Source organism: Salminus brasiliensis, chromosome 8 (genome assembly GCF_030463535.1).
Source record: "Salminus brasiliensis chromosome 8, fSalBra1.hap2, whole genome shotgun sequence".
Classification (NCBI taxonomy): domain Eukaryota; kingdom Metazoa; phylum Chordata; class Actinopteri; order Characiformes; family Bryconidae; genus Salminus; species Salminus brasiliensis.
The window spans coordinates 11,225,560-11,250,780 of NC_132885.1; the positions used below are offsets into that span (position 1 = coordinate 11,225,560).

A 25,221-nucleotide genomic window follows, 5' to 3' on the forward strand; every position below is an offset into this window, starting at 1 on the left:
TTGACTGCTTGTTAAACACCCACACCAAGCCGCTAGAAACCCGGCCCACTCCGGATAAACATGGAAATGCATTTGCACCTGTTCCCAGATGCACTCTTTATTGCCAAGCACAATTGCTTGTGATGGCAGATCGTTCGCGACGGCAAAAGAGATAGGTCTGTGTGTGTGTGTGTGTGTGTGTGTGTGTGTGTGTGTGAGTGAAAGAGAGAGAGAGAGAAGTGTTGAGTGTTTGCTGTTTGAAGAGGAGGTTCTGACGCCCCTGATGACCAGAGCACGCTGCTGAAGTTGATAAAGACAGATTTGCCTGCATATTAACTAGGCTGAGTGTGCGAGCCTGGCTCCATTCATTCAGAAGCACCGCAGCCTGCGCCCCATTCAAACTGCCAGCACTGCGGAGAGTGGCACGCTTACACAAGGGTGTGTATGTGGGTGGGTGCAATATACCAGATACATCTCACTCTAACACTGCCTCTCCTTTAGTGTCTGCCAGAACACGGCTCTCCAAAAATGTGTCCGTGCCTACGCACGAATACACACAGGCACACCATCGCTCCACTTTAAAGGGGCTTGGCCTTCAGTTAATGTTTTTGTATGTGGTTTTTGTGTGTGTGTGTGTGTGTGTGTGTGTGTGTGTGTGTGTGGTATGTTAAAATGCTGATGAGTTGTGTTGTGTTAGTCTGAAGGTGTGTTGGAATAGATTGTATGAAGTAAAATTCTTAGTATATTTGAAAAGTAAGAACAGAATGCAGGGATGCACAATGAGATATCAGAGTTATATTGATGTTATATTGGTATCGGGTAATCAGATAATTGTGATTATTTACTTATTGAAGTCTGGAAGAGCAGGATGTTCCCAAGGTGATTTTAATTTTACAGGTAGTTTTGTTTTTTGGTGTTTTAGTATCCCTGTCAGCAGATAAGTGCGTGACAGATGTTGGGTCACAATTCCCATATCGGTGAACCTCTTGTAAAGTGTATTTAGAAAAAGAAAAAAAAAAGCTTATGTATTATAACTTGCAGTCCAGCCGTATACTGTCTCATCGATGTATTCAGTATATTTGACATATCAAAATAATCAAATTGAAGGAAGTTATTATGAAATTAAGTCCATGATGCATCAGATTGATTTCTAATGTATCATATTTATTTTCAGTCATTGTGAGGTCTGACATTTTAGGGCCCTGTCCACACATTTTTTGAATATCTCTGAACTCCAGCAGTGTTTCTAAAACTGTTTCTATGCACACAGCTCTAATATGCTCCCATGAGCATGCCAGCCCATCAGGAGGTGGCAACACCTTGCCAAATTGATCGTCAGATTTTTCAAAAAGCAGCACAACGGCCAAAACAGACCTAAATACAGCGCAAAGATTTTTGGGATCACTTCACTGATTATCCATTACAGACGCTCACCTGACATTCAGCTAACATTTAATGACTCCCTATTAAATGAAACCCTACAAAGAACCCCAACCTTAACCTTAAATCTTTTACATTCAACTTGCATTTAAAAGTTGAATGTTAGTTAAATGTCGAGGGAGTGCCTGCGAGGCATCTACAATAGGCCGTCCAAGTAAAGTGTTACCCTGAGTTCTTGGAAATCTTCACCCTGGTTGTGTGGATAGGAGGCAAGAATCTTTCAAAAATTAGAAGAAATAAAAAAATGTGTATCCTCAGACTTCAGCTTCCATTACGGTAAACTTAAAGAAACCTTTTGTTTATCATAGACACACAAGTCTCTTTATTTAGAGCACTGAATTATACATGATGAACCCTGATGAAGGACAGGGTCAGGGTGTCTCAGGGAGGGTGAAATCTGTTGAGTTGAGGACAATGGACTGGCAGAGCTTCGAAATAGAGCACTTTAAAATGTTATGCCTGACGTTGGGTTCACTTTGGTGTTCATAAAATCTTGATCAAGTGTATTTCTGAACACCAGACGACTTCTCTGCCCTAGCAGTCCCCGTGCCAGTCCTCCTTCATCGGGCATGCATAGACACGCCACTCATCTTTTATGCATGCTTCTCAGGAAGGTTCTCTTTGAGTGCAGTCTGGGTTCCTACCCACGCCCTTACCCATGCTGTAGCCTTTCCCTGTACGCTCCTGCCTATCAGTCTGAGGTGATGTTTATGGAGGGGGTGTCTGCATCCCAGTCTGCATTTGAATTTTAACAGTTGGAGACTTGAAGTCCCAGCCTGATTACAGTTTCCGTGTGCTAAACTGCACAGAACCATACAGAAGTTCAGAGATTGGCTAATACCAATAATGAGCCCATATGCTTTGTGACATGCTGAGTGCAGGTTTGGGTGAATTTACTATTATTATTGCATCATGAACGGTATATTTTACTACATATTGTGCATAAGCTTTTTTCCACTCTGTAGTAAATGTACTGTAGTGGCTTATTAATATTTATTTCCATGGTCACCGCCTGCAGCATCCCCAACTATACTGTACTCAGCCTCAGCTTTACTGTACTGGATCCTGCAGCTCGCTTTCTTGCTCTCTCTCTCTCTCTCTCTCTCTCTCTCTCTCTCTCTCTCTCTCTCTCTCTTTCTCTCACTCAAGATTCAAAGATGACATTTTTGACCGTTATGACAACAATATTGCCAAAACATTACAAAAATAACAATGATTAAATTACAGTGCAATAAAAGTAACAATTACAAAATAAAAACAACTAATATATATTTTTTTTACAAAAAAAAAAAATCTAAAATGTATGTATACTTTTATACACATACTAATATCTATACACACAATACTGATCATTAAACTTAAATGACTGGGATAATTTGCTGGGATAATTAATTATATATATTTTTGTCATGTACAATTTTGTAATGCTGAGAAATGGGGAGAGGCCACATAATAAATGTCAAAGCTATATAAATGCTCTGCCTCCCCATACATGCTTTGGGTGTGTTGCAGCCAGTGGCACAAGGAACGTTTCACTGGTGGAGGAAATGATGGATTCAGTATGAAATACCAGCCAATTCTGGAAGCAAACACCACACCATCTCCGTAAAAAAAAGTTTTCATGCTGGTAGCCATCAGTAAAATATGCAGTGAATGAGAGAAGGCCTGGGTAATGGTCATAAAGACATGGCCATCGATTCAGGAGCAGCAATGAGAGCTCCCTCTGGAAACACCGGAATATTGACAAGCGCAGAAACTACTTTAGCTCTCACTTTCCACACGCGCACACGCACACCCGTGGTCTTTGCGTATGTGGTTATCCTTGTAAAATTAGTAAAGGTCCTGACCCACAAATCATGGGTCTCTTAGGGGAATAAACTCTCCTTACAGCACCGTGATGTCAGAGTCGAGCAGTAACCTCTGCTCTACAGGAAAGAACTTTTAGTTGATCCATATCCGGGAACCAGGGAGCACAGTGCTCGGATTGTTCAGGCAGGGACTTGATTAACGATTCCTGCCATGTGGAGTCAATATGAAATAAGCTTTTCCTCAACAAGTCAAATCATGGGTTTTGGTCTTGTGCTCACTTTTGCCTGGATTTATTGGATTGGAGGACTTTCAGTTAAATGGGAGGTTTGGCATCAGAAGTCTTGTTTTTCTCCTATAATGTACTTTTCATCCTCTTATTTGCAGCGTAAGGCCCAACAGACACATCAGTCAGGTGATGAAATCAGCTAGTATTGCTGTCTTCATCGGCACTGGCAGAACCTGACTGTAATGCACAGATGATTAACAGCTTAGTTATTTTATAGCAGCACAGGGTAAACTGGACTTTTCTTTTTTTTTTCTACATCTAAAAATAACAACCATAGGATGACGGTAATGTGAGAACTGGTTAACTGGTCAATTCTGAGGACATCTACCCTCCCAGCACTGCAATATTTACATTACTTTAGATAATGTATAAGCTTTGTTATAGGGATGCACCATGATGAGAATTCTAGAGAAATGGGGATGTCATAGCAATGCTATACAGAACCGTCCACAAAGGTTTTTCCCCAATCCAAGCTACCCATTATCCTTTATTAAGAACCCATTAAGAACCCCTTTTAAATAGAAGTTAGACCAACATAGGCCACCTAAACATTTGCCTTTTATGTGTTTTGTAAGTGCATAAAAAACATTGGTTAAATCCAAATCTAATCCCTGTGCAGGGTACAATGAAATCTCAAGACTATCAAGGGATTCTAGAGAGAAATGTGCTGCCCAGTGTCAGAAAGCTTGGTCTCAGTCACAGGTCATGGGTCTTGCAACAGGACAATGACCCAAAACACACAGCTAAAAACACCCAAGAATGGCTAAGAGGAAAACATTGGACTATTCTGAAGTGGCCATCTATGAGCCCTGACCTTAATCCTATTGAGCATCTTTGGAAGGAGCTGAAACATGCCGTCTGGACAAGGCACCCTTCAAATCTGAGACAACTGGAGAGGAGTGGGCCAAAATACCCGCTGAGAGGTGCAAGTCTCATTGACAGGTACAGGAATTGTTTGATTGCAGTGATTGCCTCAAAAGGTTGTGCAGCAAAATATGTAGTTAAGGGTACCATCATTTCTGTCCAGGCCTTTTTCTGTTTCATGAGTTTATTTTATTAAATAATTCTGTTGAAGCATGGTTCAAAATCGTTGGATTTTCATTTGTTCATTTTCATAGAATTTCTATTTATTACTTTTGTCAGAGTCACGTTATTTCTGTGACCATTGTGGGTTTTTCTTTCATTAACCGAGGGGTACCAACAATTTTGTCCACGTGTGTAATACTGATGTATCTTGTATGCCAACTTTATTCATTTAGAAGGGAATTTCTGAAGAAAGAGGAAGAGAGTTTCAGCTGTTTTATGAAAGGGAGAGACACACACCCATGGTGAAAACATGCCCTCACACAAATTAAGGGGGCAGCGAGAAAACACGAAGCAATGGGCAAACACCTCGGTGCCCAGGCATCAGTTGGGGGGTTAGAATGTTGAGGGACGTGAAAGACTGTACCTTCACAACTGCTGGTCCAGGGGACTGAACCAGTGAACTTTCAGTCCCAAGCCCACTTCCCTACCATTAAGGATGCCCTCATAGAAATGTCAGTTGAGTCTTTTTTTTTTTTTTACTTGGTTTTGAAAATCGGATTCGGAAAATCGGATAATTTTCATATGTCAGAATTTGACATCCTTGAAAACGGTATCGGTTACTCATAGTTTTCATATCCATCGGCCCCTGCGATGCATCAGTGTGGAAGTGCCTCTAGGCCGTGTTTCTGGGCAGTGCTTCGTATTTAGTGTTGGAGTTGGATGCTGTTCTCTGCTTTCCTGAGAGGCAGCGAGAGAGAGTTGTCAAGGGTCACCTTCCCAGCTCAATAGGGGATGGAAGTGGGAGGGGGGTATCTAACACTCAGTCACTATGCCGACACTGCACCTTTGGCTTACAGTTGCCCACCCCCACCCCCCGCCCTCCACCGCTTTCTCTTTCTCTGTTGCTCTGTCTCCATTTGGCTGGCTGGCTGGACTGTAGAGCTGGACAGGGGCCAGCGTATAGGGCTGCAGGCTGTTCCTCATGGCTAAAGCACTGCAGTTCAGCTGTACTCCCGCCGCTCCGCCTGCGGTCCCGCGGCACTGAAAAAGTGCACTTCTACATTTAAAATAAACACAGCTTTTATTACTTGTCGTATAATCGGGATCTCATCGCAGTCTGTTGCTTTGGTAAAACGGCAGGGGTCTCTTTGATTCGCGCAAGTATACGCTTTGGAAATTGTAATATTTTAATTAATATCAGGAGGATTTTAAATAGGTTCTGAAGGTCAGTGCTGATAAGAGCAGATTGCTCTTCCCCTGATCTGTGAGAAGTGAATGGCCGTGTATTTTCCTAATGAGAAGTCACCCGCATACTGTACATGTGTTTTTGGAAGAGGGCTGCTGGCCGCCTCCATTGCCAGCCCTCACAGATGGCCCCCGAGCATCCTGTATGGGCCACTGAGAGTGGCGCCCTGTCCCCCGCCTTGGCACCCGATCCGGGCCGGGCGCTGCCAAGCGGCGCGGGCAGGAGCCGTGAGACAGCTGCCTTGCTTCTGTCAGACCACTGCGGGTGTGTTGGGGGGCAGTTAGCAAGACGTGTCACTATGTCTCTGTCTCTCTCTTCCTCTGATATCTCTCTCTCTCACTCTGTCTGTCTGTCTGTCTGTCTGCCTGTCTTACGCATACATGCACACCATGCACAAGGCCATAACTTCAGAACCCTTAGATGATCTCATCTTTTGCAATTCATGACTTTCTTTTATGGCTCTTAGCGTGCTGAATCGATTGCTCAGTCCGGCTGAGATCATGATTAGCTCTTATTTTCCCTCACCGTGCTCCATGGATGAGGTTATGGGTGAAGAAGGACCGGAGTTCTAATGTTGGCTGGAATGAGAGAGGCTTAAACCCTCACCTGTAGAGCAGCTCTAAGGTAGTGGTTCGCTCAGTTTCTAAGTCAACTCCAAAATCGGGGTAAAATCGGGTAGTGTGAACATGGTAGAGCCGGGCAATATGACCATATTTTATCAAATCCTGCTAAATTTTGTTATTGTGATGATGATTATATGCTTTTCTAGGCATATCGAGGATACAGTTAGTGGTCAATAAACACTGATAAACTTGATAAACTGCAGGTTTCATTACAAACCGTGTAATTAGACTGGTTTTATTAGATAAAGAGCAGCAGATGTTGGAAAAAATCACCACTGATGTATTTAGTCTGTGATCACATGTATCATGATGAATATTGTGTATCGTGAAAATGTCTTTTAATATGATGTATTTTTACCATATCGCCCAGCCTTAGAACCTGGCGTAATGGGATTGCTCCCAAAATACAGTGTTTCCCTATAATGCAGCCAATGATTTTCATAATACTTGTGAAACTCCAGTGTGCAGTTCTCAGTGCAGGTTCTCCACGTCGGCCGCTTCAACTGTATTTGTTTTGCCACTTGCCCTGAGAAGCATGCCACTAGTAGCGAATACTAGTAGAGAATATGCTTCTGCAAACTTGTCTGATGTGGAAACCAGTCATCAAGAGGTTCTTTGAGGGTTCTTAAATAAAGGCAGTAGTTCTACATAGAATCCTGACCACTCAAATACATTTTAATACCTGGTATGAACAGATGGCTGGTAGAATGGTTCTTCAGATACAAGAAAACCCTCTTGGATCTTTATAGAAAAGGACCCTTCAAATTGTTACTGGAGTCACTAGAGTTCTCTCTCACTTTCAATGAAGAAAGTACCTCCAGCTCATGCTTAGCCCCTTTTTGGCATCTGTGAGGTAGGTGCAGAGATGCGTGAGCACTAATCTGTTTACAAGCATCATATGGTGGAGATTTGTGTGTATGTCGGTTGATCTTGATGAGCGGTGGGTTGTAACATGGTGCTACGGGGGGCTGCAGGGCCGATTTCGCCTTTTGACTGACTGATTGATTGAACAGTTGATTGCCTAACTGGTCATTTTATAGGACAGCTTATGAGCACCATTGCCAGTCAGATGCTTGGCTGTGTCTCAGGCTGTAAAAGCTCAGGCCAGTGCAGCATAATGCACTCCAAATGTATTTTATTATGTGATTGAGTCTAATCACTGAAGACAGGCCCATGTGCTGTAATGGCACTGGGAGCTGAATGGCATCAGCCTTCAGCCTGATGGATCAATAGGAACCATGCAGTCTCAGTGCTGTGGTACAGTGCCACACCCACAGACTGCCCAGCATGCTCAACAGTTGCTAATTTTAGTTTTGGGGCATGCTTTTGGGATGTATAGAGCCTTCTTAGGACTGGAATTCTGAGGCCAGTATGGAGATACAGGGTATATGAATAAGTTGCGTGGAAGCTTATGCTCCACCCATTACCGTTACACTGGTGGGACTTTTGGCATCTAGTTAAACGGGACGCTAACTGTTGAACATGGCCGTTCGTTGCTTGTTGGCTACAGTGGCCTCGAGCTGTAGTGCAAAACCGAAGAAGCTAGCTGTGGATACAACATGCGTCTAATCTATTCCACTGTCTCTCCACACTGTGAATGTCCTGATAACAGAGTAGCTGTGACTTGGGCTGACTCTGAGCCCGCTGTGATCTGACCGCTCTCCCACACGTTCGTGTAGGCTATCAGAAGCAGGCAGTAGCTCTTAAAAGACTCTGGGAAACTGGGAGATGGCTGGAACATGGACAGAAAACAGTGTAGCGATACATCTGCTCTGCCCCCCCGTATGTTAGCAGGGCTATCAGTGCACGGGCACACATGTAGACCATGTGGCCGAGCACAGGCCTCATGTCTGGTTTCCTTCATGGCGTTTCTCAAGCGGTTAAAATTCGTTCAGCTGACAGACACTGAGATTCGGTCATGTTTTTGTCTTCCGGCAGGGTGGGCAATGCTTTAACCTACTTCAGCTGTCTCGGCAGCCAGCAGGATCCGCTCCCTCTCTCCACGGGCAAACGGCACCCTTTTTATGGCTTTCTGAATTTTGAATGGGAGTGGTCCCGTGTGTTCAGCTTACGGAGGAGGGTGGGAGGGAAAAGGTCACGACCCCTTTTATCTTCCCGACACTGTCTGGAGCGAGAGTGGAGTCGAATTTGGGGTCCCGGTCTGCTAATTTCATTTGGTGTGCCTCCTAAGGTTGCGTTTCTTGGAACGTAAAGTGCTGATGTTTGATTGGGCCGCTTTATGAATAGATGAAAGAGATGGCTCCAGGGTTCGTCCGGGTCCTGGAAAACCTGGAAAGTAAACATGCTTAAAATCCAGTACTGAATAGTCCTTGAAAAATAACATTGAAAAAAATGTATGAAATACTGTAATGAGCTCCTGTCCTCATTTTATATAATAATACAATAATTTATATAATAATGCAATAATACATAACACACTCATAGTAGCATAATCTCTAGCTCTCCATCTCTCTCGCTCTCTCTCTCTCATATATACTGTGTGTGTGTTTCTGTCTCTCTCGCTCTATCTTCATCTCTCTCTCTCTGTCTGTCTATCTATCTCTCTCGCTCTATCTATATCTCTCTCATATATTTCTGTCTATATCTCTCTAGCTCTATCTATCTCCATTTCTCTCTCTCTCAATCTCTCTCTCTCTCAATCTCTCTCTCTCTCTATCTATCTATCTATCTATCTATCTCTCTCGCTCTCTCTCTCGCTCTCTCTCTCGCTCTCTCTCTTGCTCTCTATCTCGCTCTCTATCTATCTATCTATCTGTTGCTCTATCTCTCTCTATATCTCATTCTCCATCTTTCTCTCGCGCTCCCGCTCACTCGCCCTTTCTCTCTTTCCATCACTGTCATTTCTGCCTCCTAATGTGAAAGGCTTATTTTGGCTGTCTTTAAAACTTAAAAGCTATTCAACAACCTCTGATGTACTTTACCATATGCATTATTGATGTCTTCTATAGGGACAGATCTCCGTGTGTGAGTGTGCTTGTGTGTTGAGTAGAAGCTGGTAGGCCAGACTTACTGGCCAGCAGCAGGGCTCTCATTGTGGTTTAGAGAGCTTTGTGATGAGCAGTTCTTCCCCCTCTGAACAAAGCCACTGAAGCCACATGGCTAGGGTGGTCTGAGGGAGTGGTCAGTGAGGCAAGTGCCTAGACTAGCGATCTGTGCACTCCAATGGGCTGGACCACTGGGCTAATGGACAAAAGCCAGTTTGTCCCAGATGCTTACATGCATGCTTATCCTCTTAGCACTAAAGGAGTCGTTGTTGAACACATGTTTACTGTAGCTTCTCCTTCCACCACTCTTAAACTAATTTGGGTTGGAAAAGTGTACAATACTGTACCGTATCATGGTAAGATTACTTGAGCACAAACAAAATGCTAGCTAATCAGGTGAGGAGTTGCTTGGTTTGGAAGCCTTTTGGGATGCGTTTGTGTGTCTGTTCTGCTGCTGGAGTCTTACAGTGACCGTGATTGAGAAGGAGACAGCTCTGCTTTTGGGATATGCATTTAGCAGACATGCCTGTTAAATGAGCAGAGGAAACACTGCTCCCAACTTTGTTTTTTCCACAAATGTGATAATTACAGCTCTTGAGGGAGCGTGCAGGCTGGAGTCGGCCCAAGACCCTCAGTTAGGTTCTGAGCAGCTCTGGACTCGCGCTTAATCAGCTGATGATTCATCCTGCTGCTCCCTTACTCGCTCCATACGTTCAGTTCGAGACCACAGTCTTTCAAATGACTGGAGCTGTACAATACCAGTTAATCAGACACTGCTGTTGCTGCTGGTTTCATGTGCTGTACTTTTGTCCTTCAGCGCCACATAATCAGGTCCGTTTGGGTTTGCTGAGCAGCTCCATGCAGTTTAAGGCAGGTGTGTGATGATTTGATCTAGTTTCAATACACTGATCAACCATAACATTTACGTACACTCATTGTCCATTTGATCAGCTCCACTGAACAGATAGGAGCATGTCGTAGTTCTATAAGTACAGACTGTATCCATCTGTTTCTCCGCAGACTCTGTTAGCCTCTTTTCACCCTTTTCTTCAATGTTCAGGACTCCACAGGACTGACCACCACAGAGCAGGTCTGTTTTGGGAGGTGGGTCATTCTCAGCACTGCAGGGACACTGACTGACATGGTGGTGGGGTGTTGGTGTGTGTTGCACTGTGGATCAGAGTGGATCAGACACAGCAGTGCTGCTGGAGTTTTTAAACACGGTCTCCACTCACTGTCCACTCTCTATTAGATTTCTCTTCTCATCTGTTGCTGCATAGCTTGTGTTGGTCACCCTCTAGCCCTTCATCAGTGCTCATCTTGACCATTGACGAACAGGATGGAACTACAGAGTGCTCCTACTTGGTAAATATAGTTTACCATAGATAAATCTGCGACTGGGATCATGGGCACCTCGGGCCCATTGCTGCAATCCATGGAGGTCCCACCTCACAACTTACAGGACTTAAAGGATCTGCTGTGAACATCTTGATGCCAGACACCACAGGAGGCCCTCAGAGGTCTTGTGGAGTCCATTGCTTAAATGGTCAGATCTGCTGTGGCAGCACAAGGGGATCTACTCAGTATTGGGCAGGTAGTGCTAATGTTAGAGCTGTATATTTTTAGCAGGATAGCCAATTTAGCTTAGCGGAAAAGCTAAGCATGGTAATGACTCCAGCTCATACAGACTAACCCAGCTCTGGCTAACAGGTCTAACTCTGGCTATTTACCCAGGCTAACTGTTCAGCATAGTGCAGGCTTTCCCTAGCTGGGTATAATTCAGGCTAACACTGGCTTTAACTATTAGTTATTAGTGCTGCAGTGTATGCAAAAACTGCCTGAGGGTCCTTTGGAAGTGAAATGAGGATATAGAAGTGAGATTGGGCTTAGTACCGGTCCGGCCATGATCTCGCCCACGACACAAACCTAATGCTAACATCATTCTGCACTCATATATTCACCAGTCACCCGAGTCTCATTGTGGCTCACTCATTGGGTAAAGGCAAATGGCCACAACCAGCTCATTACTGCTGGCGTTTGAGGCTCGGGATATATTATTACTGTTGCGATATTAATCACGCAGCAGCGTGGCTCGCTGCCTGTGCGCCGCTCTACGGCCTTCACTTTACTACAGGGAAACTCCTCTATAACTGTGTGAAACTCTCAGCTCCCAGCGCCTTCCAGTACATAAAGGCTGAGAGACAGGCTGCATCAATCAAGAACATGAATCAATAATGAGTGATACAGTATTTCACATATTTGAGTTCGGCCTCTGTGTCCTGAGGGAAAGGAGAGGGGGGAAAAACTTATAGTACAGAGAATGTAGCTCGCTCGCTTGCGCTCTCTCTCGCTCTCGCTCTCGCGCACGCTCTCTCTCTCTCTCTTCATGCTGCCTCTTGTTTACAGCAGGGCGGTTGTTATTTATTTATTCCTCTCATCTGTCTGGTTGGCTGTGGATTTGTACATTCAGACTTTATCATTACAGCAGTGCTGCATTATTTACTGAGCAGGGAGAGGCAGTGATGGAGAGAGAGGGCTGGAGAGAGAATGATGAAGACACAGGACCCTCTCTAAGCCCAAAGCAGTACTGCTAGAAGTTGTGCTAAGACTTGGCCTTGTGGGGAATCTGAGGCCCTGTCCTGTAAATACTGTGCACTGTTGTTTTTTGATTTAATGCATCCTTGAAAAATAGGCTTGCTGAGGGTTCTTCAGTGCTTTAGAACCACGACAACTCAAAAAAATGAAAGCATTTGAATGCATAAATGGTTCTTTGCCTGGTTCAACAGGGAACCTCTTGTAGATGACCCTGATGATCTTTAAGTGAGCTCTTGTAGTGCATGCACACCTGCAGTTCTAGAAAAAGGCAGATACTCATCATCAGCTCTGCGTCATCTGCCGAACGGTGTGGGAAATGAAGAGGCTATACCTGCAGGCAAGATCAGATCATGAATTCTTCTCTTTTTTTTTCTTTTTTTTATTGAGCAACGTCTGCACTATTTTTAAAGTGGAACAGAAAGTGCCAGATAGAAGCTGGGAAGCAGCAAGGCCTACTTCAGCCTCATGGGCGCAGGCGTGTTTATTTACAATGTCATAAATCAGGATCTGTATTCTGGAGTTTATTGCAGAAGTGTTGTACTGGATAATGTGCTAAAATTACAAGGAGCTGCTCTTTTGGTCAGTAACGAGACGTCGTAGGAGTGATTTCAGCAAGCTTCCTCAAACAGAGGGTGTAAACGTGCGGGACAGCCGCTTACAGTTATATCAGTGAACGCAGAGTGCAGGTGGCATGGTGTTAAGCGTGTGTGTTGGGCTGTTGCTGTACGCTGTGGGAAGAGAAATGAGTAGATACAGATATAAAGGTGAACATTGCGCCACGTTCAGAACTGATAGTGGGACGCTGAACGTTTGATTCCCGCAGGTGGGACTGTACTGACCAGGGGTGGTGAAAGAAGCTTTTAAGAAAGGGCTCCAAAATAAATTTCAATATAGTGATGATCAATTAACCCCTTAATGTATACTTACACTATATGTCCAAATATTTGTGGACACCCCTTTGCTGACACTGATGTGCAAACGTGTACACACACACACACACACACACACACACACACACACACACATACAGCTTGTCCAGACCCTATAGAGAAATGCTGCCAATAGAATCAGATAGGAGCAAATAAACATGACCCTAATTCCAGGTGTGGGCTAGAGGAGCTGTGGAGCAGTGGAACTGTATTCTCTAGAATGATGGAAAGTGCTTCATCCAATACCTCTGGGATGAGTTGGGGAGTTAGGAATGAGGTGGGGAGTGATCATCCAACATCCTGACCTCACTAACGCTACTGACTAATCGTCACAGCAATGCTTTAGAATCTAGTGGAAATCTTGCCTTGGACAAGTAGAGACAGTTACTTTAACAAAAGCAAGTATTGAGCAATGAATGAGCAGATGTCCCAATACTTTTGTCAGTGTAGTGTTGATGGAACATTTCTGTTGGAGCGTATGGGCTTGGAAAGGAATTTCAGACTGGTGCTGTTGTTCAGTACTGATGCTGATACACAATAGGAATAGTAATTTGGCACTATGTCGTCCAGTTATTATTTATTTATTAGTTTTTGTTCATGGCTGATCCTAAATTGGCTGATGATCATTTTTTGTATGTTTGTTTTTTTTTGGGCTAATTGTAAACAGTGGTTGTTGTTTATTTTAATTGATGTGATGTACACATTTTGTAAATGTGCTAAAGTGACTTTTTCAATTCAACAAATCATTTGCTTTAAATAACATGAGCTTGAGCTACATTGAAAGTAGGATGCAATTGCAACACAGATCTGCCCAAACCAAAATAATGAATTGGCCGGTTGCCTGTTGCTTGTTTAGAGTGAAATTGGCCAATGCAGATTAAGCACCTGCTGTTGAAATGTTGGTAATTAAGAGAAATGCAGATACAAATGTGGTAAAAGTCAATCAAATTAAGACGTTTCTGCACAGCAGTCCCTGCATTCAGTTCTGGTGTTCAGCAAACGTTTCCCCAAATAGAAGTTCAAATCTAAGAAACACTCTGATGCTGAATTACCTGTAGATACTGATCCCTAGTTTGTATAGATTTTGTTTAGTTTACAGGTGAAGTGAAAGCGTTGATCATCTTCGTCTACAGCGGTATCTGTTACGGGGTGGATATATTAGGCAGCAAGTGAACAGTCAGTTCTTGAAGGTATTAAAAGCAGTGGGTCAGAGCTTGGGTCAGAGCTTCTCCAAAACATCAGGCAGGCATTGCTATTTATTAATTGTTTCTGGTGTGCAGTGGTCAGTACCTACCAAAAGTGGTCCAAGCACCTGAGGCTCATCTATGCGATCCATGGAGGCCCCAGCTCACAACTAACAGGACTTGCTGCTAATGTCTTGGGGCCAGATACTGCAGGAGGCCTCCAGAGGTCTTGTGGAGGCCGTGCCTTGAATGGTCGGGTTCTGTTATGGCAGCACAATATTAGGCAGGTGGTACTAATGTTCTGGCTGATGGGTGCATTTTACAGTGTCAGAAACCACACAAGCAGCCTGTGATTCAGCTCTGCAGTTAGCACAGCGTTAATTGTGTGCTAACTGTGTGCTTCCATTGCTTGTTGGTGACTTTAGCCCTGTTGCTCCAGTGCGAAACTAAAGAAGCCTTCCTCTGGCACTAAATGTGTCTAGGCTCTGAGGCTACTTTGTGGTGAGAGGAACGTTGTACAAATGAGACGTTTGGCTGACCTGTTGCTTTGAGCACAGCTCCAGTGTTTTCTTTAGCCAGGCCTCAAGCCTACACACGCAGCATACACACACGCAGCATACACACACGCAGCATACACACACGCAGCATACACACACTGCACGACACTGCTGGGAGGTTCCTTTCCTGCTGGAACTTGCATAGCTTTGCATAGATTCTGTTTGTACAAGTACGTCTGATTGTTCCCGGTGTGTTTGTGCTAAAAATAACTCTGCAGGAATAGGAGCGAGGATCCACGGAGCTTTCCGAGCTGTCACTGAACGGGAGTTTCATGGAACGGGAATTCCGTGCACAGCACTTAATTTACATGTGCTCTGTGTTTGGCTCAGCGACGGTGGAATAAAACACACCGCTGGTTTCCACCACAGATGCTGGTTTATTTATGTACATATTTACTTCAGCTCTCTTCAGCTCTCTTCAGCTCTCTTCAGCTCTCTTCAGCTCTCTGCTGCTGCTGCTGGTGCTGCTGCTGGTGCTGCTGCTGGTGCTGCTGCTGGTGCTGCTGGTGGTGCTGCTGGTGGTGCTGCTGGTGGTGCTGCTGGTGCCTTTTCTTTCCAGCAGGTTTCTTTTGGGGCCTGACAATTAAGGCTGTGCATGTACTGTGTGTATGTACTCTGTGTGTATGTCTGTAGTGGGTATGATTCCTGGGTGTGTGCACACCTCTGAATGTTATCAGTGTGATCGGTGTATGTGTGAGTGTGTGTGTGTGTGTGTGTGTATGTGTATGACGTCAGAAGTAGATAAGGGCTTTTTTTTGTTTGTGTTAAACTCTCAGGTGGCAGCAGGGTGTCTGGCCAGGACTCGTAATAGAGATCAGTTCACTCCAGTGCAGACGGAATGTAAAATGTCCATCTGTCTGATGTTTTATTCAGCGAGCTGAAGCTGCCCTGAGCACTTGGTAAGCGGCATTAGTGGTTCGGACACCAGTGGTTTAGACATTGGTGATTTGGAGGACGCAGATGAAAGGAACTCTCCAGCCCAAAAAGTAAAATGTAGACAATAGAAGTGTGTAGTAGTGATGGACGATATGACCTCAAATTAAGATTAATTAAATCTTTTGCCTCGATTCAGACGGGACGGGGGGAGGGTGGGGGGCATGATGTTTAGCTTGGGTTCTGACTCATCTTGAAACCTAAATTTAACTTAAATTTAATTACATTTTTTTCCCACATTTTTTTTATTTATTAGTTTTTACCCAAATAACAAATGCCTCCTCCAATACATGCACAACCAGCCACCGCCTCTTTCGAACGCCACCAGGCAACCAATGCACTCTGATGCATCGGCTAGCAGACGCCTCTGCCAGCCAGCATCAAACTGGAAGGACCCACCCGGAGAGAGCAAGGCCAATTGCACTCTCTCTGGCTCCAGTTGCTGATGAAAAAGGCAGCATGACCTGATTATTTCTTCTTTTATATATATATATATATATATATATTACTATTTTTTTTATTTTTTATAATTCATATCCCATTTTCTCCCCAGTTTGGACTTCCCTTTACCCAACCCTTACATAATCTTTCACCCCCACAAACACATTGCACGCTATGCACCCGTTACCAGTGAGGGTGGATTAACCAACGTGCCGCATATCCGGCTCCAGCGCACCAGCCATCAGACGCCAGTGACGACCAGCACCGCGACAAAGCGATGTCGTTATTAATGTTTGGAGTGCTAGGCGCTGCTTAGAGAAGCTCATTGTTGCTGATTGATGGAAAAAGGTTTTTGGTCTAAGGCCTTCAGACTCTCAGACGCATAACTGTAATTCAGCCTTGAGGCATATGGTTTGCCATGTGGTATAAACATTAATAACTTCTTAGCTCCTGTTAGCCTTCTGGTGCTAACCTAAAGAAGCAAACCTTGGACCCCTTTAAATGCCTTCCCTTTCTGCTTAAGCCCTGCTGTTACACAGTGTCAGGGTCAGTGTGTGGCATGTGTCCTTTGCTGTGGAGAGCAGGGTTTGGTGCTGCGTTTGGGTGTTGACTTTGTGTTATTGTTTGCTGGGCGTCTGTGTGAAAGTGATCTGTGGGATATTTATTTCAGCGCAGTATTGCTCTCTCCCTGCTCGCTCGTAGCCAAACACGCTGGCTATTGATTAACATTGTGCTGGAGTAAATGTGCCATTGATCGGCCGCTTGGTTAAGTGCTGGCCATAGCTCCGTGTCCCTCTACCTCCTTCTCTCTCCCTTTTCCTCTCTTTTAGCCCTGCAGCTCCACGTCCATCCCCGTGCATCCAGAGAGAGTAGTGAGATGTTTACCTACTGGGGCAGCCTTCTCCTCTTTACCTTCTGAGGTGCGGTGTTGAAAGTGTGGCCACATATCTCACTTTGTTTTTTTTGCTGGTCACCATCACACCTGCGCATCACCTCATGAAAGAAAATTGCTGGTCAAAGGAAATGGTCACTTGTTGCTCTGGTGCCTGTCTCTACTGTCCAGGGAAGGCTTTCTGCTAGATTCTGGAGCACTGCTTTGAGGATCTCACTGCATTCAGCGACAACAGCACTAGTGAGGTCAGGATATTGGATGATTACCACCCCACCTCATCCCAAAAGTACTGGATGGAGCACCAACCATCATTCCAAAAGCACAGCTCCACGGCTCAATGCTGGGGGGCTTTATACCCCTCTAGCCCACACGTGGCATTAGGAGGCAGGATGACAGCAGGGTCATGTTTGATTGCTCCGGAGAGTCTATGCTATTGGCAGAACTTCTCTAAAGGGATTAGACAAGCTGTGTGTGTGTGTGTGGATTTGCACATCTGTGTCAGTAATGGATGCGACTTAAAGTAGCTGAATGCATTTATTAGAAACTGTGTTCACAAACATTTGGACATATAGTGTGTATGTATGTTAAGTGTGTAGGGACTGTAGGGTAAAACAAAGCTTTACATTCACAAAATAGTCGTAATAGTGGTGGTTCTGTGGCATCACTCAAAGAACCTTCCGTAGCCTTTATTTATTTATTTGTTTGTTTGTTTGTTTAATATGTATTTATTTAGTTCTAATAAAGATGTGTACAGGCCCAGCACTATGGTCTGGAAAAGGACAAAATGAAATGTGCTTTTAATAGATTTGTCATGAAATTGCCAAAAAAGTTTCTTTTTGGTTGTAGGATTTGGGCTTGGGTTTAGGATTATTAATATATTAAAAATTAAACATCTTATAAAAGTCTAATTAAATATAGGTAGTTATTGTTTCGGTCAGATCAAAAAAGTTTTTCAATTAATTTGACAACATCCGGTTTGCATCACAAATTGACCAATAAAAAATAAAATGTCCAAATAAAATAATAATAATAATTTATATCCATTTAAAGCATCATTATGTAGCAGCTAAACCAATAAATAACTTAATCAAAATTGCTTTAATGGTTCACTGAATTATATTTCAGAGAATAGCGACTCAGGGCCGGAGCAGAATCGGTGGTGGAGCCGCAGGAGATCCTGTAAGATCCTCAGTCCACATGCTCCTTTGATTTCAGATGCCGGTCAGATCTCAGTGTGTCAACAACTGCACGTGTACATGCACATTGAGTCCAAGATTTATTCTTTTTAATTATTTTATTTATTTATTTTTTTTACAGCTGTTTAGTAAAAGTAAATTACACTCCCCAACTGTAGGGGGAGCCCAGTAGCTCGCATAATGCTGCTTTAAGTTCTGAATGTTTAGCTCTTCTCTTTTGTAGATGTGGATGTGAGCCTTTGGAGCTATGAGCTGTAGTTACGACCGCAGCCGTGTTCCTCATATGATGTATAGAAGGCCTTCAGAGATTCAGAAAGTAGTCGTTCTCTCGTTCTCGATGGCCCCTGATGGCTTCATCCATCTCAGGCCTAATCATCTCATTTCTGATTCTGTTAAAACGTCCCTCCAAACCCGACTCGTTTCATGCTCATTGTTCAAAGGAACAGTTTTAATCACTGTTTTTCTTTCCGAAGAAGGACGTTTAAAATCGTCCAGATTTATTAGCTGCTGAATGAGGTGGGCCAGGACTGAAAATACTTATGAAGCATGTACCCTCATTATTGTCCTATTTATCATTCAGAGCGGACGCAGCAGTGTGTCCGCCTGCATGTGTGCATGAGTGTGTATGTGGGGATGGGAGTGCTCGTGAGAAAGCTCATATTGCAGCTTTTTAAACTTACATCGGGAGCCTGTTGTGAGAGACGTTACCTGTTTCTTGGAATTATGCAGCTCGTAATTTGACCAGTTCTCTGAGGATGTTCTTTTTCTTGATGTTCTTTCTAAAGAGAGCTTTTCTGAGTGCATCTCATGTCTGTCGTAACTTTACTATACGCCCAATGTCTGTTTTTCAAGCCGCGATGAATGAATTGAATAACTGTCTGTAGTTATTGTATTTTATTTAATGCTTCCCATCAGCCATAACATTAAAACCAATCACCTGACCAGTGAAGTGAATATTGTCTGGTTACAATGGCACTTGTCAAGGCGTAAGTGATGCACATTAGACAGTGAGTGAACAGTCAGTTCTTGAAGTTGAAATGTGTTGGAAGCAGGAAAAATAGACAAGCCCTTTTGAGTCACTTTAATCAGGGTGAAACCCTGGGCAACTAGAAAAGAGCCTCCTACCAGAAGTCCATGCACTAGCGTGTCCGCTGTTTTGGAGGCACAGTGAAGATATTAGGCAGGTGGTTTTAATGTTATGGCTGATCTGTGTGTATTCCTGCTGTTGCACAAAAACCTTGTATTGCTGGTTTTCACCTTTTGACATAATGTAAATCTGACAGGTGTTCTTTGCATCGTCTTAAAATTTCATCCTGAAATGGCCAATAGAAATGCTCCAAAAAATAATATTTTTACATTGACTTCCATTGAAAGTTTAGAAGATTTTTTTTTTCCTCCTCCTGTAAACCTTAAATTTTTGGAGATACAAAGTTTTTGCATGACTGCAACAATGCAGTGTGCTTGATTGGCCGCAGTTAGGCAGGTTTTGCTGCATACAAGCGAAAGAGAAAGCTGATTTATTGATGCGGCTTTGCAACTTTTTTAACCTGGATTTTCTCACCAATTCAGTCATTCCCAAATCCCACCTGCCCACCAAGACTCTCCCGTCAAACTAGAGCTGGGCAATATGACGATATTTAATTGTATTGTGATATTTTGTGTTATCGTATATGGTGGATATGCTTAAAGAACACTGATTAGCTGCAAGTTTCCTTACCGACAGTGTAATTAGACTGAAGGTGTAATTAGATGAAGTGCAGCAGATTCTGAATAATATCATAATATTGTATTTAGCACGGGAAAATAGTATTTCTTAAGAATCCCTTGCTACTTAATTTGTTTAGTCTGTGATCACATGTATCCTGATAAAGGTGTGTATCGTGAAAATGTCTTTAAATATCGTGATACAGGATTTTTACCATATCGCCCAGCACTCTGTCAAACACTACCACCAGTGCTTGGAGGGTAAAGGCTGGCACATACTTTCTCCACATCACGTGAAGCCATTCAATCGCTTGTTTTCACACAGCCGATAATGCAACGTCATTGGACGGCTGAACACGCTTGGAGGAGAGCACTAACCGAGTGGAGTGGTGGGGGGAGGGAGAGGGTCATCCCAAGTCAGGTCAAGGTTTCTTTGCACAGCAGGTCAGGATATTCCAGCATTGAAGTGTTTGTGGTGAGGCGCGGGTAATTACTCTACATCAGGACAGCTCTGAATATACACAATAACTATATATGAAGTGGACAGAAATGTACTGTGACCAGAATCACTGTAAGAAAATGTCAATTTCACGAATCATCGAAGTATCATGATATGCTTTGCCGTACTGTCTCAATTCTCAAAAACACAGCATTGATTTGAATGAATAGTGTGCATGACAAGTGTGTTTTTGTACTCAGATTTTCATGCATATATGATGGTGTGTGTTTTTTATTTATTTTTTTTATTACTAATACAAAAAAATTACAATATCGCCTTGCTTACTGTGTTTCAGTATATCGCAGTATATTGAATTGTAACCCCTGGATTGTGATGTGCATCATATTGGCAGGCTCTTGCCAATACACAGCTCTAGTTACAGTGTAAAGCGGCAGACTGAGCAACATCAGCAGAAAATATTGACGAGAATTGTCCGTAAAGTGACGAGGGGAGGTGTGTAGCAGCGTGACCATGGGAATATGCAACTGATATTTATGCATTTCTTTATTTATTCATTTAACTGTACATTAAACCCAAATAGAGCACGACCAGGTATGTTCTTTTGCGCTTCCTGCTCTCCATTTATGACTAGTTCTTAATGAAATAATAATAATAACAAGCAGCGGATGTTATTAGTCTGAAGTTACAGGGTGTGCACATGAAAGCGAAAAAAAAAGAGCAGCTGAGTGTTGCCTGTTTTTGGTTTCATTTTGTGCAGTGGGTGTTAAACTACCTGAGAGCGCCGATTCCGTTGAAGGAAGTGGTGCCAGTAAGCTCTAACTGAAAAGCCCGAGCTTTAATGAGTGCAGAGATAAGTTGTTGAGTTGTGAGTGCTGGGGGGCTGTTGGAGGGAGGTGTGTAAAAGCGATGTGTGTGAAAGAAGGCAAAGAACGAGGCCGTTTAATTGCAGGAGTCTTGTTGCTTCACTGGCTTGGTAATCTTTTAAATCTTTCGAAAATCGCTTTCTATTTTGAGTGCAGCTCAAAAGCCCCCGTAGCAGTTTGTGTGTGTGTGTGTGTGTGTGTGTGTGTGTGTGTGTGTGTGTGTGTGTGTGTGTGTGTGTGTGTGTGTGTGTGTGTGTGTGTGTGTGTGTGTGTGTGTGTGTACACGGCCGTTAGAGTGTAGTGATAATGAGGGAGGGAGAGAGAGATGGCTGGACCTTCTGTGAATCTGGCGTGTGTTCCAGGAAACGGAGCAGCGGTGCGCATAAACACTCGGCATGCCTGCGACGGCTCTCTGATGTCACCAGCGGAGAGCGAGCGAGTAAGAGAGCGAGAGAGAGAGAAAGGGGAGGGGATGGAGGTAGCTAGAGAGACAGCCTGAGGCAGAGCGGAGCGCAGTCATTGAGAGAGACCGAGGAGAGGAGCGAGAGGGAGACTTGCCTGTGTTTTGGTTACTGACAACTGCTTGGGTGTGGGTGTGTGTGTGCTCGCGTGAGGGTGTGTGTGTGTGTGTGTCCTGGGAGTGATACACTGTTGTGCTTGTTCTCGAACGTCTGCTTCCTCGCTCTGGAACGAAGATCTGATGGGTAAGAGCTCTGCGTTGTAAGTACTGTGCTCTGTGTGTGTGTGTGTGTGTGTGTGTGTGTGTGTGTGTGTGTGTGTGTGTGTGTGTGGATGAGTGAGTGGGTGGACAGAGTGTGTAGATACTGCCTTTATTGAATTTTGCTGATGTATGCTAACTGGTGTGAGTGTGTGTGCGCACATGCTGCATCCTTGAACAGGCTGTAAATACACTGCGGGTGACGGTGATGAGAGCTGCTTTATGTGCTTTATCACTCTTATTGTATTGTGTGTGTGTGTGTGTGTGTGTGTATGTGAGAGAGAGAGAAAGAGAGAGATGAAGTGAGCGAGAGAGAAGCTGGTGGGCAGTGTGCTGCATAGTGTGGAGAAGTCGAGATGAGCTGCTTGATCACGGTTCATCCAGGGTTGGGACGGTATAGGTGTGAAAGTTTCCCGTTAATCAGATCATTGAGCTGATTGAACTCACTCTTATTAGGGGTGTGTGAAAATATCAGTATATCGAGGTATCGCAATATTACTGTATCGATTCTCAAACATAGTAGTCTGATCATTGGTGGCAGACAGGGGTTTGTTTACTGTTGTGCTAGACAGCAGTATTGTACCCTGGCTTCAGATCCCACCGGTCTTATTGCCTGAAAAGTCAACTTTTCTTTTACTCCAAATTTGGTGCCTGTGATGTTTTTGTAATAGAGCTGGGGGCAATATGATGATATTTTTATCGTATTGTGATATCTTTTGTTATTGTGATGCACATTGTGCTTTTCTAAACATATCGAGGATATCGTCAGAGCTTGAAGAACACTTTTGTAGTAATAATAATAAACTTTTGTTTAATTAGATGAAGGAGCAGCAGATGTTGAATAGACATCACTGTATTCAGTACAGGAGAGAATCTGAACAGTAGTTTATAAGAGTCTGTCGCTACTAATGTATTTAGTCTGTGATTTACACGAGTCATGATAAATATTGAGTATCGTGAAAGTATTTTTTTAATATGGTGATATAATCATTTTACCCTTTTGCTCAGCTCTGTTGTGTACAGAGATTCAGATTTTCATGTTTCTTAACATCAAAAGACAAATCAACTCTGGCATAATGAACAACTATTGCATATCAATATACAGTGATCCAGAGCACTGCTTGGTCTTCAGCTCCTCTCTGAGCTCATCGTTGTCATACAAAAACCTTGTATCTCCATTTATAAAATAATGTGAATCTGGTTGTTGCTCCAACATGATTTGGATTCACATCTTTTTGCATCGACTTCCATTTAAAGTCTTTTTTTTTTTTCCTCTTCTTGTGAAGTTGTTGTTCTGGAGACATGGGGTTTTTGAGGGGCGGTGACTGTGTGTGTTGAATGAGGATGGTAGGCTAGTTGCATCCACCATGACTTTGTAAATGAACTGGAATTGTTCAGCTTTGAAACTGTTCAGCTTTTTTATTGTGTGAAAATGTCATTATGAATGGATCAAAAGATCCTCTTACATTGTCTTCCACTGACCCTTGAGAAGATGCTTTGCTTCTCCAGTGAAGTACAGATTTGAATGCGAGGTTTTGTTGCTGTTAGTGTTGGGAAAGTGTTGGGAAAGTGTTGGGAAAGTGTTGGGAAAGTGTTGAGGCAGAGGAGAAATGAAAGGAGAACATCAGTACAGGAAGAGTGAAGTGTAATAAGAGAGACAGCTTTTCTGATGATTAGCTGCGGAGCCTGATGGAGAGACAGTGCTATCAGTTTCCAGGCAGTGTTAGTACAGCGGCAGGACTTTCTGGAGATGATGAGCAGCCTTGGAGTTTGTCCATATGTGATAATGGCTTCCTGTATTTTTGTGTTTGTTCAGTGAGCTCTATACGCTGCAGCTGTTCTGGCGTTTGTTGATGGACCAGCTGATAATGTTTGCAGCCTTGTCTTGTCTGAGGGTTCAATGGGAATCAGCCAGCCTTGCTGTTAAACTGCCTTTAGCCCCCTTAGATAGGACTGTGTAAAATGGGTGGAAATATAGTGCCTAAAGTTTGTGGACCCTTTTCTATGGCCCTTAAATGATCCTAAGATCATCTTCCTTAAAGTCCATCAAGTCCTTAAACCAGCAACTAGATGACGCAAACCCTAATTCTAGTCTTACTGTTATTTATTGAACATGAAATACTTTTGGCAGAAGAAGTATGTGAACCAGTAATCAAAACATGACATCAGGTGTGTTTAGCAGGACTTCCCATGTTTTAAGAACATAAACTTGGGTCTTCACTTTCAAAGTCTGGTCTTCAGCGCACACACTTTTGGAGGTATGCCATTCCTTGATCAAAGGAGATTCCTGAGAACCCCAGAAAAGGAGCTATTGATGCTCCACAGACTGGAAAAGGTTACAGAATCATTTCAGATGGTGTACAAATGGAGGAAAGTCATCTACTCTGCCGAGGAGTGGTCATCCAGCACATATCACTTCAAGAGCATGGTGGATATTATTAAGGGAAGTCACTTAGATCTGCAGGTTGACGCATAAGGACCTACAGGCCTCGACGGGCATTGAGTAATGTCAATGTTCAGGAGTCGACAATCAGGCAAACACTGGGTAGATAAGGTGTTAATGAGAGGACAGCAAAGAAGAAGCCATTGCTCACCATTACATGTGTGAAGTTTGCTGAAAAACACGAGGATGAAGCTCATTGGATGACGGATGTATCCAAAATAATAAAACTTTTAGTTTTAAATGAAAATCATAATGTTTGGTTGACTAAACTAAACACTGCATTGCAACATAAGAACCTCAGAAGAACTGTTAAGCATAAGGGTGGCAGCATCGTGCTTTGGGATTTCTTTGCTACCTTGGCCCAGAACGATGGTTGGTGGACTAGTGAATTCTGAATTGCACCAGAAAATGGTTGAGGCAGAAGATATTTGACATTTTAGAAAGAACAAAACAAAGTCATATTAAAACGAGCAGTTCATGCAAGGAACCAACATCACTAACATCACTGATTTGAAGCAGCAGTGGGCCAAAATTCCTCCAACCTGTTATGCAGGGTTGATCACAAGATATTAGAAATGTCATTGCAGTTCAATCAGAGGGGGTCGAACCAGTTACTGAAAGCAACACGTTCTCATACTGGTTTTATTCCTTTAAGAAATAAAATACATGTTAGGGGTCCTGAAAGAAAAGAATGGGCTTAGCCTTCACACACACACACACACACACACACACACACTCACACTCACACTCACACTCACACTTAGTCCAAGAACCTGCAGTGTTGTACCTCACTGCCACTCACATCTCATTGCACATTGTTCAGTCTCTCCTCAGCCTGTTCCTCAGCCTGGTCCAGCAGCAGCAGCAGGTATGGCCATTGGCCGGCACCCAC

The 25,221-nt window shown here is 43.5% G+C and overlaps 1 protein-coding gene across 3 annotated transcripts in view; it reads left to right on the top strand.

The window, feature by feature from the left end:
- The window catches only part of hdac4 (histone deacetylase 4), a 218,393-nt gene that overhangs the window by 94,037 nt on the left and 99,135 nt on the right, over positions 1–25,221 (top strand). The window contains exon 1 of one of the 3 annotated variants that reach the window (XM_072685604.1): positions 21,646–21,888. The exons of 1 other annotated variant lie outside the window; for it this stretch is intronic. Coding sequence is in view for 1 of the 2 variants with exons in the window: in XM_072685602.1 (XP_072541703.1) it covers positions 21,869–21,872 (4 nt within the window). In the remaining variant the exon portion in view is untranslated. Of the gene's footprint in view, positions 1–21,645; positions 21,889–25,221 lie in introns of those variants that run through there. One more of the 3 variants, XM_072685602.1, reaches the window with a different exon arrangement.